Below are 12,233 nucleotides of genomic sequence, written 5' to 3' on the forward strand. Positions count from 1 at the left end.
CGTCCATGTTTTAGGACTAGCGACCACTTGAATAAACAATTTCAATGATCAGTAGAAATCCATGGGTTACGTCTTCACATTATTAGAAAGCTGTTCTTAATATAAAATAGCTTCAGCCGAGGCCTTAGATTTGAAAGCACCTGAACACTGCAGCTAGGTTATTTTTTTAAAATGTATTTTTACCCATGAACACAATCTAACATGGTTTCATTTGAAGTAAATATGAGTAAAACGATGTAAGTACGCAAGTACAAGTTATTTGGATTGATGTGCCTCGCAGCAATGTTTTCCCCATCAGCCAAATAATAATTGAACATCCGCCTCCCATGTAAAGCAGTCCAATTGAATCAATAAACAGTAAACAGCAACAGTAGAAATCGCACTCTCGCACCACGCTACACGCATTTTATTGAGATGGATTGAGGTCAAAATAAGACGTCAGTGCTTTACGGTAATAGCTCAGCCTCCCTCACCCCCCATGTGCCATTCCTTTCATGTTTCCCTCTCTCCTCCCCCTTCATCTTCTTTCCACAGACTTACAGTGTAGCTGGATGAATTCATGTGAAAGCCCTTTTTTGTCTTTACCCCTTCTCTCTCTCTCTCTCTCTCTCTACAGCATGACTGTGTAGCTCCTCCTCTTCTCTCTCTTTTTCCCAACAGTGATGTGTTACTGAGATAATGATGGCAGTGACCCTCCATCCTTCCACAAAACACTCACACATAGACATGTGTATGGGAAACTTAAACGAGCCGCAGCACATATACCTCTATACACACGTGCACCCACACACATGCTGTTGACTGTGCTGCGTGTTTGCCTTGCAGGCTAATGGACATAGTTTTTTACACATGGAGCACGAGACAGCCGTCTCTCTGCTGAAGAGTTTCCCGCGGACGGTGGACTTGATGGTTCTGAGAGACAGCAGCACGCGCTAAAATAGTTTTTAAAAACAAACAAAACAAATACAGCAACGCTTCTCTACTCTGCTCATCGCCATCCCACGCCATCCCACCTGCCCTCCTCTGGAGGTTTATGGAACTGAAAATTGAGCCACATTTTCCCCCCCTTTTTTTGTTTTTTTAAAACATTTTTAAGGGAACAGTCAGACATTTATTTGCCTATTGCTGGACCAAAGGCAAATACCAGTGCCAAATGTACCATAGGAAACATATCGGCTCTTCTGTCTACCGGCGGTCAGCGATCTGATCTGATCGACGGCTGGACGGACCGCAAGAGGACTATACACTTTAAAGTTCCTACAGGGCTGCTGCAGTTTGGATTTTGTGGTTGGTTTGTGATTTAAGCTGCCATCTGAGCGGTCAGTCTGAGTAGTTTTTGTCGGTTAGTTAGATTTTGGGATATTTTTCTTTCTTTTCTCCACTGCCGTCCATTGTGAATTTAAAGTATTTTGTTTGGTGTAGCACATGGTTCGCTTTCCTTGTTCTTCACAGCTTTATTGTTTCTTTCGCATCTTCCGTCTTTTTCCCCACTTTTCAGTCCTTTTTCTATCACCGTCTTTGATTTTCATACTCCTCCGATATATTTTTTGTTCTGTTCTGCAGGTTATTGCCTCCACTGTACAGAAATTGAAACTTAAGACTCTGCCTTGTGTACATACATAGAGATTCAGCTTGTTAGAACTCTCCTTGGGGCCTGAGCAGACAGCTCTTAAAAGTTTATGATTCTTATGATTATTGTTGATAAACTATATTCTCAATTCCCTCCTGTGGAAATACAGGGGTCGTTTCTTCAAATGGTTTTCTAAAGAGTATATCACCGTTTTATCTGTATAGAAAACACTTTTCATAGTTCATCACTGCTACTTGTTTTTTTTTTCTTTTCTCTTAAAAAAAGCTGTTGCTTGCACAGCTGTGCTGAAAGGAGCTAAAGCAATATTTCTGAGGCTCGGCCCATTGAGCTTTTCAGCAGAGCCTTACTTGTCCTGCAGTGCCATCTATTGAGCAAGTCATGCTAATGTTTACACACACTGCCATGCACATAAACTAACAGGCAAATACACACATAAAATTACACATATCTATTCTCTGCAATGTTGCATAATGCATCCCTCATTTTAGAATATCATTTCCATTATAAAACTGGTCCATTAATATTAACGGTGCCATCTTTTTAAAGTCCTGTCTTATGTTGTGCAGTGATGTCACATCCCTTTTGATGTGTTTATAAAGTCACAGCATGCTTTTACATCACTGGACACTGACAGATGTCCAGAAGCCAACAGAAAATGGCTGTCTCTACTCTCTAGAAGACTCTAGACGTATTAAAGCACTAAGTGCTGCTTGTTGATCTGTGCCATATGCAGCCTCCTCGGCTGTATTTACAACAATATCAGAGCTTTACCTCTTTGTGGCCCAGCACACACTAAAATCAAAAACGTGGCTTCAATGAGCCGGTAAGCTGTTCTATAGTCGTTGACCCGGCTTCAGCATCTCCTCTGCTGAAGTCTCCTGACCTTCGGCCTTCCTGTGGAAAGCAGTGTGAGACACTAATGCCCCTACAAGCATCTGCAAGGTTTCATTTTAGGAGGATAAATCAGATATCGTCTCTTTTTTTGACAATCGGGGAAACATCTGATTTGTGTCACATGTGCTTTCGGTTACACTTGAATTGTAAAAGGTGGTGCTGATTGATACTCGGCATACACGGAAGGCTTGCTGAATTTGCTGGTAAATGCTCAAACTATTTAAAAGAGCAGGGAAAATGAAAGTTATGGTGGACCTGATGGGTCAACAGTACTGCAATTTAAGAAAACATCTGCAAACAGAAAAATGCTACAAAAGGTCACGAAAGAAAAAATCTTGGAAAAACACAATGGAAGTGTATTAGGGGAGATAATAATGTGACAGAACCAAAACATGCGGAGGGTTGCACCGACACACGCTTAAACGAAGTGGAGGATTCTTGTGAGGGGAAAACAAATGCAAGGTACTGTGTGTTTAAATCGCATAATAACATAAATATATGTTTGCTATTAGCCGATCACTGTTAGCTTCTCACGTCGGCAGCTGTTCCGTCATGCTATTGTGTCCCCAAAACACTTCCGTTGTGTTTTGTGAGGGTTTTTTTGTTTGATTTTTAGCTTTTGCAGCCTTATTCCATTTGCCAAAGTTTCCTAAAATTGCAGTGCAATCTCTCAGGGCCACCGTAGCAATAGACTCTATGTAAAAAAGCAAAAAGAGGGAAAAAAACAAAACACCAAAACAGAGATTGAAAGCCTTTGCTCTGTAGTCTGACTTTTATAGTCACGCTTGAGAAGATATACTGACTAAAATACAGAGTCTCTTTTTGTCTTTATGTAAATGCACCATGGGTCTTGAAGGCATTTCATGGCAGTGAGTTTTGTTCTGTTCTGCATAACATCTGATGTTTCATCCGGAGCGAACCATCCTTCACTGTCCTTTTGATTTCACTTGACAGGTACCCTTTTTGTGCCAACTCTCCAAATACGATTTCCATCACTTTGTCAATAGGAGACACAACACGGCACAGTTTAATCATGTGGTTAGGAGATTTAACCACAGGTACCTACCCCGACCCTATTCAGAGTTTGAAATATCAAAGATATTGTGATGAGAACAGAGTAAAAGGTTTGATAATATAATTATTTTTTACTACATGTTTCAGGTAATTCTTTCTAAATATATTGATATACCTTAGCTTTGCTCAAAAATTGTGATATTTTATAATGACACTTATAACAAAGTTATGGATGGAAGTACGCACAGTATGACTTGGAGACCTACACATGTACTATCCAAAACTGTATAAAATGTATTTCTACTGTAATTGTGAATTTGTGTTATACAAATATATATTATATATATGTATATGACTATTTAAAAAAAATTCAGTCATTTTCTATGTGTTTAAACTGCTAAAAGAGCTGAACAAATGAGGGCGGTGTCACTGTACATAGCTGTGAATGAAATCCAATTTAAAAATGACTCATATTGATTGTGAATGTACTCATGCTTTCTGCAGTACCTACACCTACCCAACTTGAATGCTGCTTCTTCTGTTGTGTGACAAAAAGTACTTTGACCTCCGAAGAGAGAAACGCTGTCGAGTTTATAAGTTGGACAAATTTTAGTGACGATTTAACAGAAACTATTTATTTCTTTATTTATTTGCACATGCAAGTTGAAATCCTTCCAGTTTTAAGTTTGAGTATTAATGCGGAGAAATGTAATTGCCGAAGTATATATAATATATATCATGTGTTTAGAATGCATTTTGCAGACGCTATCTGTACATACTATTTAAGATACAGTTTTTACAAAAAATAATATATGTATAAAATTGAAAAAATGCTGTGCAGCGATTATACTGGAGCCATTTTGGGCTTTGGGACGTACCATTTTTTCAGTATATAAGAAGTGTTTTGAATAATGTACTAAAGTCTCTATTGTACAAATAATAAAAATGTCACTATTGGTAATATGGGCTTCTCCTGGTGCACTGAGCTGTTTTTAGGAGGGTGGAGGAATAAAACAACACTTTTCTTTCCATATTTATGCGTAAGGAAAAGGGGAGGCAGGAGAAAGGAGTGAGGAAAAAAATGAGTTCAAATGCAGATGCGGGAAATGCAGGGGCCAGAATAAGGAATGAAAGTAATGCTGCAGTGAAAGAAGCTGAACAGAACAGAGAAGATGGTGAAAGGTGAATATGGGAAAAAGTGAAATGGGAAAAGAAAAGGAACCGATGGATAAATTATGTGAAGGAAAAGACAGTGATGAGGATCGCCTCAGCAGGTCTGTGGGAGATTACAGTTACCTCTGTGGATTAAACTCAGCAGGGCCTCTCATCATCTCTGCAGATGCTCCTTTGTCTCTCTGTCCATTAGGCTAACAGCCTGACTCCTCTTCATCCCTCTTGATCCATCCATCTCATCTATTCTTGACACTTATCTGAGCTGTAGATCGCAGAGGGTCAGCCGAGTTCTGACAGGTGCCTCACAGTGTGTCTCCTGGGGCTCAAAACCCACGTTGAAGAAAAAGCTTGGCGCATCGCGGTAAGTATGAAAATCTTACTAGTTCATGCACACAGGTTACTCTGCAATTAAGGCAAACGATTTAACATGATAATTCAAATCCAGAAAGTAGTAATTGGTTCTTGTTGGGTCTGTGCTTCCACAAGCCCTGCTAGTTTAGAGACTTATTCCTCATGAAGAACACAAGACATAACAGAACATCTTCAACCGGTTTTTCACTCTCTAACGAGGGAAGTTTTGGTCAAGAACCAGCTCTTGGAGCTCACGCTCCTTACCTGTCTCATGCCCAAAATCCTTCAAAGAGCAGCTTCCCTCGCAGCTATTTATTGACAAACTGTTACAATACACAGCACAGCACAAGCAGATCCCTCAGTAAACTCCCCAATGGTTCTAAGACAAGGCACTATGTGTGTGTATGTGTAAGCACCTGTATGCATGTGCAAGAACGTGTGTGTGTGTGCATGACTTCCTGCTCACCAAAAGGATCATAAAAGCAGGAAGCAACATCACAAGAAACAGATCTTTCAGATAGGATGTATCTGCAATAAAACCTCCCCCTGCACAGAGTGGCTGGAGAGGTGGTCAGAGACAAAGGGATGTCTTGATCCTATAGATTGAACTCAGACTTACAAATTTAAGAAACCCAATGACAACATTCAACAATTAGACTTAACAGTTCTATATGGAAATCTTAGTTGAAACCAAAACGTTTTATGAACTTAACCAGAAGCCTTCAATGTATGTAGTGGGAATTAGTGAAAAGGAAATTTAATGAGAATGAATCAATGAGTTCATTTGTAGGCCAACGAAAATCCCAGCTTTGAGGAGTTTGCATGTTCTCCTTGTACTCTGGGGTGACTGACAGACTGATAAGACTGTCCAGGATGCACCTCGCCTCTTGCCCTATGGCTGTTGGGATATGATCCAGCCCTCACAGTGATCCTGAAATGGATGGATGGAGTCCATTGCCCTGTGTGTTCAGTTACTCAGCAGTCATTTTGTCTACATTACACAGTATGGTGAAGTACGTGGGTTGTTTTGTAATTTGCCATTTAAAATAAGGCAAATGTTTTTTTTTCTATATATTTTCAAATTTTTTTAATATAATAAAAATTTATCCAAAAAGGTAATAAAGAAAATATGTAATTTCCTCAATGACGTCCAGTATTTTTGAATGCATCACAGATACATTAGTAGTTAGTTTTCAGTTTAACACATTGCACTCTAAACATGTGAGCAGCTCATAAAATATTTTGACTTACCTGCATAAAGTCAGCTGCATTGCTCAATCAACTATGTGCATCATTAACATTCAATACAAATAAATGCACATGTAACTGTAAACAAACAACACTAACAGATATTTGTCAAGAGGAATTTAAGTACCTGTTGATGATGTGTGTGATGTGTATTTTTAACACATCTGAGTTTTTGTCTCTGCAACCAAACTGAAAGTTAGATGCCTTTTTTCTAAACTCTCTATCCGGTGGCAGGTTTGTACCATTCCCGACTGTTCTCTTGGCATCAGAGCCCACTGTAGAACAAGTCTGCTTACTGTGGTATCAGCCGACAATAAACAATAGAGAGTAACACCGCACACACACACACACACAGGCGCCCACACACTAACGTACATTCTGGCAAAAAGCAGAATGACGCCCTTTTGTTCCCTTCCCTCTTTACTCTGTCTTTTACACACTGCATTGGACAAAAAGATACTTCTGTTTGCCACATGACCAACCCACTTACACAATCATGCATGCATTTACTCCCCACTCTGACTCATATATTATACTGGAATCAGAGTGACTGCTGGCGAGAATTTGTAAGAGATACAGAGCGAGAGTTTATGTGCACCCACCAAAATGGTCAATAAGCTCTTCTGACCTAATCAATAACAATACCAGAGCCTGGGTCCATGACCTGCATTCAGCTGCTGCATGCTTATGCTGATGGAAGTGTCCCTACCACTGCTCTACTGTCCACATGAAGACACAGGCGCAGTGTGTCTCCAGCATGCATGAACTCTGCTTTTCTAATGTCACTCTCTGAATGATTTCATCTTTTTAGTCTTACGGTTGTCTCTAAAGGTGATTTATGCTCACCCATTAAACACACCACGTCACAGTAAAACAAAGATAAACAAGGCAGTGGAACAAAAGGACACCATATCATTTAGGAAAAGCTACTCTTTGGCTAGTTGGATGAAATGATCAATAACAGTTTCCTGTCTATTAAACCAAGCATAGATTGCTTTTCATAGTTTAACATATCCTGGAAGTAGAGCTCTTCATCTTATATATCTATATGTAACTTTTAAAAAATATAGGTTAGCTAAATTTAGCAAACAGGAAATAATTTGAAAATGACTCTGAAAGAAATACTAAAATTAGGTGATGAAACCATACCATACGTGTCCATCTACTATGTTGATGACCTATGTAAGAGATTAAATGCTTCCAGTCGCATAAGTGTGCTGCTTAAGGTAAAAGTGGACAGTTTATTGCCACTTCCTCTTAATAACTGACACAGTGACAGAGATACAAATGTCAGCTACATTCTTTAAAACAGAAAGCTTGCAAGAACCACTTAAATAACCACATTTATTAGTTTATTTATTTATATCCTTGCTATAATGATAAGTGCATGTGCATGTTTGTATTTACACTATGTGTTTCTTAATGGGTGTGCCAATGTCAATAAAACTTTGCACAAATATCATTGCACATACAGCAATTATACTTCACAGTGACCAAAATGTATATCTGCAACAGAATTTTGTTCAAGTCACAACTAAATACAAAATGAAGAATGTGAAAAGTGCAGCAGACCTGGCAAAAATTGCCCTTGGTGTAGGTTTTTGCTAGTTATGACTAATGAGTTGGCAAAATCTCTTCAGCTTTAAGTAACGACTGAAGCATTATGGATTCATATTTATTATTACGCTTACTTATTACTTCAGTGTTTCCCAGTACAGCTTGCTTAGCTTGCTGTTAGCTCTTGTGCTAGGCACAGCTTTTTGTGATGTCCTAACAGATGTGTCAGTGGTACAGATCAGGAGTTTGGGCTTCAGGTTTTCCTGAGCAATATTAATTGTACTTAGTTAGTCTGTTGCTTAGCAAAAATTAGCCAACAGGTGTATCTATTTTTTACCATCTCATAGTTTATGATTGGACATTGTCAACTGAGCTAATTGGTGTAGCAGGCAATAAATTAGCAATCCACCCATTGATCCATATAAAGTATATTCTGGGTCCAAAAGCCAACATGGAAGCAGGAAATGAAATACAGACCCCAAAACTAGTGGGTGATATTGTGGTGGCATACTGTCTATGTGTAAAACATCTTGAGTGTTATGTTTTTTAAAAGGAAATGTTTCACAGTCCCACTAACCTGTCAGGAGACGTTTTAATTAATTATGAAAATTTACAGTTACATTCAAAAACACTACTCTATATAAATTTCCTCTCAAGGGTGGCGGTTAGTAAGTGTCAATATATGGCAATATATTCATTATTCGTCATGACAATGATCCCAAACACAATGCTGAAGCAGTAAATGCATGGGTAGAAAAACAGCATTTTTCTGGCTTGTGTAGCTTTAGGATCCCCACTTGATCACTGATAGCAAAACACCTCGCTTTTAAGAAACTTAATTCATGCAAAGGGCAAAGACAATAGGTCAAAAATACTGATAAATTTTGATTTCTATCACACAGAGTTTTATTTTTTTCACTGAATGGAGCAGCAGATGCTGATACTGATTGAGCATCCCCTGTGTCGCTCTGACTGGAATAGCAAAACTTTTTGCAACTCTTGCTCAGAGACAGCCAGGAAACCAGGCTATGGCTCGCATAAAGGTAGAAAAGGAGGGACAACAGACTGCATGCTAAAGCTGAATGGGCATTATGGCTCTCTATATATACTCATATAGAGTCATTAGATTCTAAAGAAAGGCTTTATTTCTTTCCACTACTAAAGAGGACTTGCCTGGTAGGGATGTGGATCACTACAGTTTAGTGAGACAGGTCTGGTACAGGGGATGGTTTTCATCTACTCAGCACACTCAGTTTACCATGACAATATGGCTAAAACCACACAGGGATGAAGTGCCTGGACTTTTGCTGGGATTGCACCAGTGACATTTCAATTGGACCCCCTTGTATTTTTCTTTGTATGCACCCATGTAAGCTCCATAAACAGACATAACTGAGTGACAAGAGCCAAAGACTAAGCTGGGAACAGGAGAGGAAAGCTTTCATAGATTTAATGTAGTTAGATCAGTATCTGTAAACCCAAGTCTGTCCTCGGCATTGAGTGGATTAGATGTGGATAGGCAACCCAGAATAGACCGGGCTTTTATCCACTCCATACAATATGGCTGTTTAACATGACAATACCTGCAAGACACAAGCTCCTTATGAAGAGCCCCTCCAACCTGCTTCATCTGTGGTTTTGAGTGTGTGTGTGCGTGCGTGTGTGTGTGTGCGTGTGTGTTCGTCTCGCAGGACCGTTCAACCGGTCGGACGGCGTTTTGAGTCAAGTCATCTGGGTGAAGAAATCGGTATTAGTTTAACCAAATGGTGACACAGGGAGCCTTGAAGTGAAAGAGGAACAGAGGGAGGGGAAAAACAATCACGCTATCATTATTACTCCGGGTTCTAAGTCCACGCGGTGATTGTCAGCGTTTGTTGACAGTGTCTGTGTCAGTTTTCTGACACTTTTTTCAACACTTCATTGAATTATATTTTCTCTTAACTACCGGACAGGTCGGTGGTGCCTGTTGTGGTGACAGTTTGGTGTCCCAGTTGGGTAAGCAGGCTGTCGCGGGACAGACGCTCACATCTGTGATAACAGAGTCGGATCGGTGTGAGCCAGGGGAGGAGGACTCGGCGTGCGTGCCACCATGCCTGTGCGACAGAAAGGTAAAGAAAATACTTGTTAGGAAAATGGACTTTCGGTCTGTAGTTACACGTCTATCTTATAATACTTCTGTGTTAATATTCTTATCGTATAACGCATTTTGTGACACCGAACGTATCACTTTTAATCACTCAAAAAGGTCGCGTTGATGTTGCGCTAGCTCCGCGAGGCGCTCTTATGCGTTAGCGCACGAAACTTGTGTGAAACACCTGCACTTTTAAACGAGGAACTATTCAGTGTACGTGTACACGACTTTTAGAAAATAGCTCCAGGGCTCTTACTGCATACTCGGACGCTGTTGTAAATTCGGCATACATAATATTTAGACAACAACACGTTTGCTGTTTTTTGCAGTGAAATGCAAAAAACAGCAAAGCTGCCCACAAATAGAGCTCTTCAATATAAAAGTGCTTGCAGATAGATGCATAGAAATTGAATTGCCACCCTTTTAATTCATTTTGGCTTTACGTATTGTCATGCAAGTGTAAAGTTAATGTACGCACTGACACATTTAGTCGAAGTTTGACGTTGATCGTCACTGCTTCCGGTTTAATCAGCTGTTCAGAGACTGGAATTTGCAGCCTGCACCTTCCCTTGCACCATAAACTCTACTACCCTTCTGCATGAGGACATCGGGGCGATATAAAGGATGGCAGTAAAATGTTATAGTTTATCTTTAATCCATAAAATGTGCAAATACACGGGTTATGAAGTCTTAATTACCATTTTAATTAAGAAGGCTTTCACTGATCATTACAAACCCTAATAGAAGTTGTGATCTAGTAGCCTGGAAGGAAAACACAGAGTCATCTACTTTTTTTCTTTTCTTTTTCCCCCAAACCACCCTTTTTTCCCCAAAGTGTCTTCATTCATGAAAAAAATGAATGAAGACACTTTATTTTTCAGACAGACATGCAGAAATTCTCGATTTTAACCGTAGTTATCTGCAATTAAAAGCTTTTAACATCGAGCGTCTCCTTGCTCTGCTTAAGAGCAGCTGGATATTGTGTTTTCCAGAAGAGATAAAAACCATGTTTTTTTCTATTTATTTATTTATGTTTTCTTTAGACGCCCAGCGTGCCCTGGAGCTGCTCCAGCAGTATCGAGCCAAGCTAGACCAGAGACAGCAAAAGGCCAAACAGGGACCTGTGGAGGAAGACCACCAGCTGCAGCAGTCTTTGGACAAAGTCATCAACGTCTTTCAAAGTCAGCTCTTCAGTGCACTTCTTGGTAAGAAAATTTGCTTTGGTTAGCTTTGATCAGATTTCCTGGATTTTGACAATTTAGGCAAAGTTCTTTTATATTGACTTTTTTGGAAATTAAGCTGTGCTTGAAGTGCTTTCTGTCAGGCATTACGTGTATTTTATGTTTAATTTGCTATCAGTTTAACGCATACATCTGCATAACTTCTTGCACTTTATCTTAACACATCACAACATTTTTGCACTTCTGGTGTCTAACCATTCATCTTACGTGCAGATTAGTCCACATGCAATTATTTTATAACATTTTACATCATTTTTACAAAAGTAGAGACAGTGGTTTTGCCATTTGTGAATTACATTATGTTAGTTCATTGACTAATAAAACAGAAAGTTTCAGCAAAGGTAAATATCAGTTTTATCGATCTTAAAGATTTGAGCCTTTCGTTGGATTCTTCACTTCCTCTTCGCAATAATGCAATAATCTCAATGTTGTGCATGGATTTTGTTCATTTATCAAGATTCGTGTCTTACAGATACCAGATACCACACTACAAGCATCGTCATGCTGTGTTTGGGATTGACAGGGACTGACTAGATTTCCAACATTAGGTTTGCAGAAAATAGGCTGAATTCATGAACTGTTTCATTTCTGTGGGGCTGATATAGTTTTTACAAGATGTTTGAGCTGTGCTGTCACTGGATCCCTAACCAGAAAATGTAGAGCAGAACGTAGGGTGTCACAGAAAGCAAGCACCCACCTTTAAAATCTAAATCTATGTACAAATTCCTCTAACAAAGTGACAGTCTAACCAGCAAAGTTTCCTTTGATTAACTGTTGCTTAATCACACGAGAATCCTCATGGTAATGTTAATGGTGACAAACTGGTTTTCACTCCCAGGCCCCACCTGCTTTCTACCCCGCCCACACCTGTAGCTATTACAGCAGCGCACCTTCTCACGTTTATTGTGCCAGCGTTTGTGTGCTTGTTTATGCTGTTCACTCAGTTCCTCTTTTGAAGCTTGACTTTTTACTTTAACCAAATTGGATCTGATGGGTTGCGAAATAATGCTTCCCCTGTTTTGTTGCTTGATAT

At 39.5% G+C, this 12,233-nt stretch overlaps 2 protein-coding genes across 18 annotated transcripts in view; both read left to right on the top strand.

Moving 5' to 3' along the window:
- lrrc7 (leucine rich repeat containing 7) overlaps positions 1–1,209 on the top strand; it is a 123,775-nt gene extending 122,566 nt beyond the window's left edge. For 9 of the 11 annotated variants that reach the window (XM_082509847.1, XM_082509845.1, XM_082509843.1 and 6 more), the window contains one exon: positions 826–1,209. In XM_082509847.1, coding sequence (XP_082365973.1) covers positions 826–936 — 111 coding nt within the window. In that variant the 3' untranslated portion in view covers positions 937–1,209. The remainder of the gene's footprint in view (positions 1–825) is intronic. The other 2 variants (XM_082509842.1, XM_082509850.1) reach the window with 2 other exon arrangements.
- Positions 1,210–9,524: 8,315 nt separating this feature from the next.
- The window catches only part of LOC309692454 (discs large homolog 1-like protein), a 112,866-nt gene continuing 110,157 nt past the window's right edge, over positions 9,525–12,233 (top strand). For 3 of the 7 annotated variants that reach the window (XM_082510956.1, XM_082510958.1, XM_082510959.1), the window contains exons 1-2: positions 9,531–9,936; positions 11,003–11,164. In XM_082510956.1, the coding sequence (XP_082367082.1) occupies positions 9,918–9,936; positions 11,003–11,164 (181 nt within the window). In that variant the 5' untranslated portion in view covers positions 9,531–9,917. Of the gene's footprint in view, positions 9,937–11,002; positions 11,165–12,233 lie in introns of all 7 variants that reach the window. The other 4 variants (XM_082510957.1, XM_082510960.1, XM_082510963.1 and 1 more) reach the window with 3 other exon arrangements.

This window comes from Aulonocara stuartgranti (genome assembly GCF_965226115.1).
Source record: "Aulonocara stuartgranti genome assembly, chromosome: 17".
NCBI classification, from domain to species: domain Eukaryota; kingdom Metazoa; phylum Chordata; class Actinopteri; order Cichliformes; family Cichlidae; genus Aulonocara; species Aulonocara stuartgranti.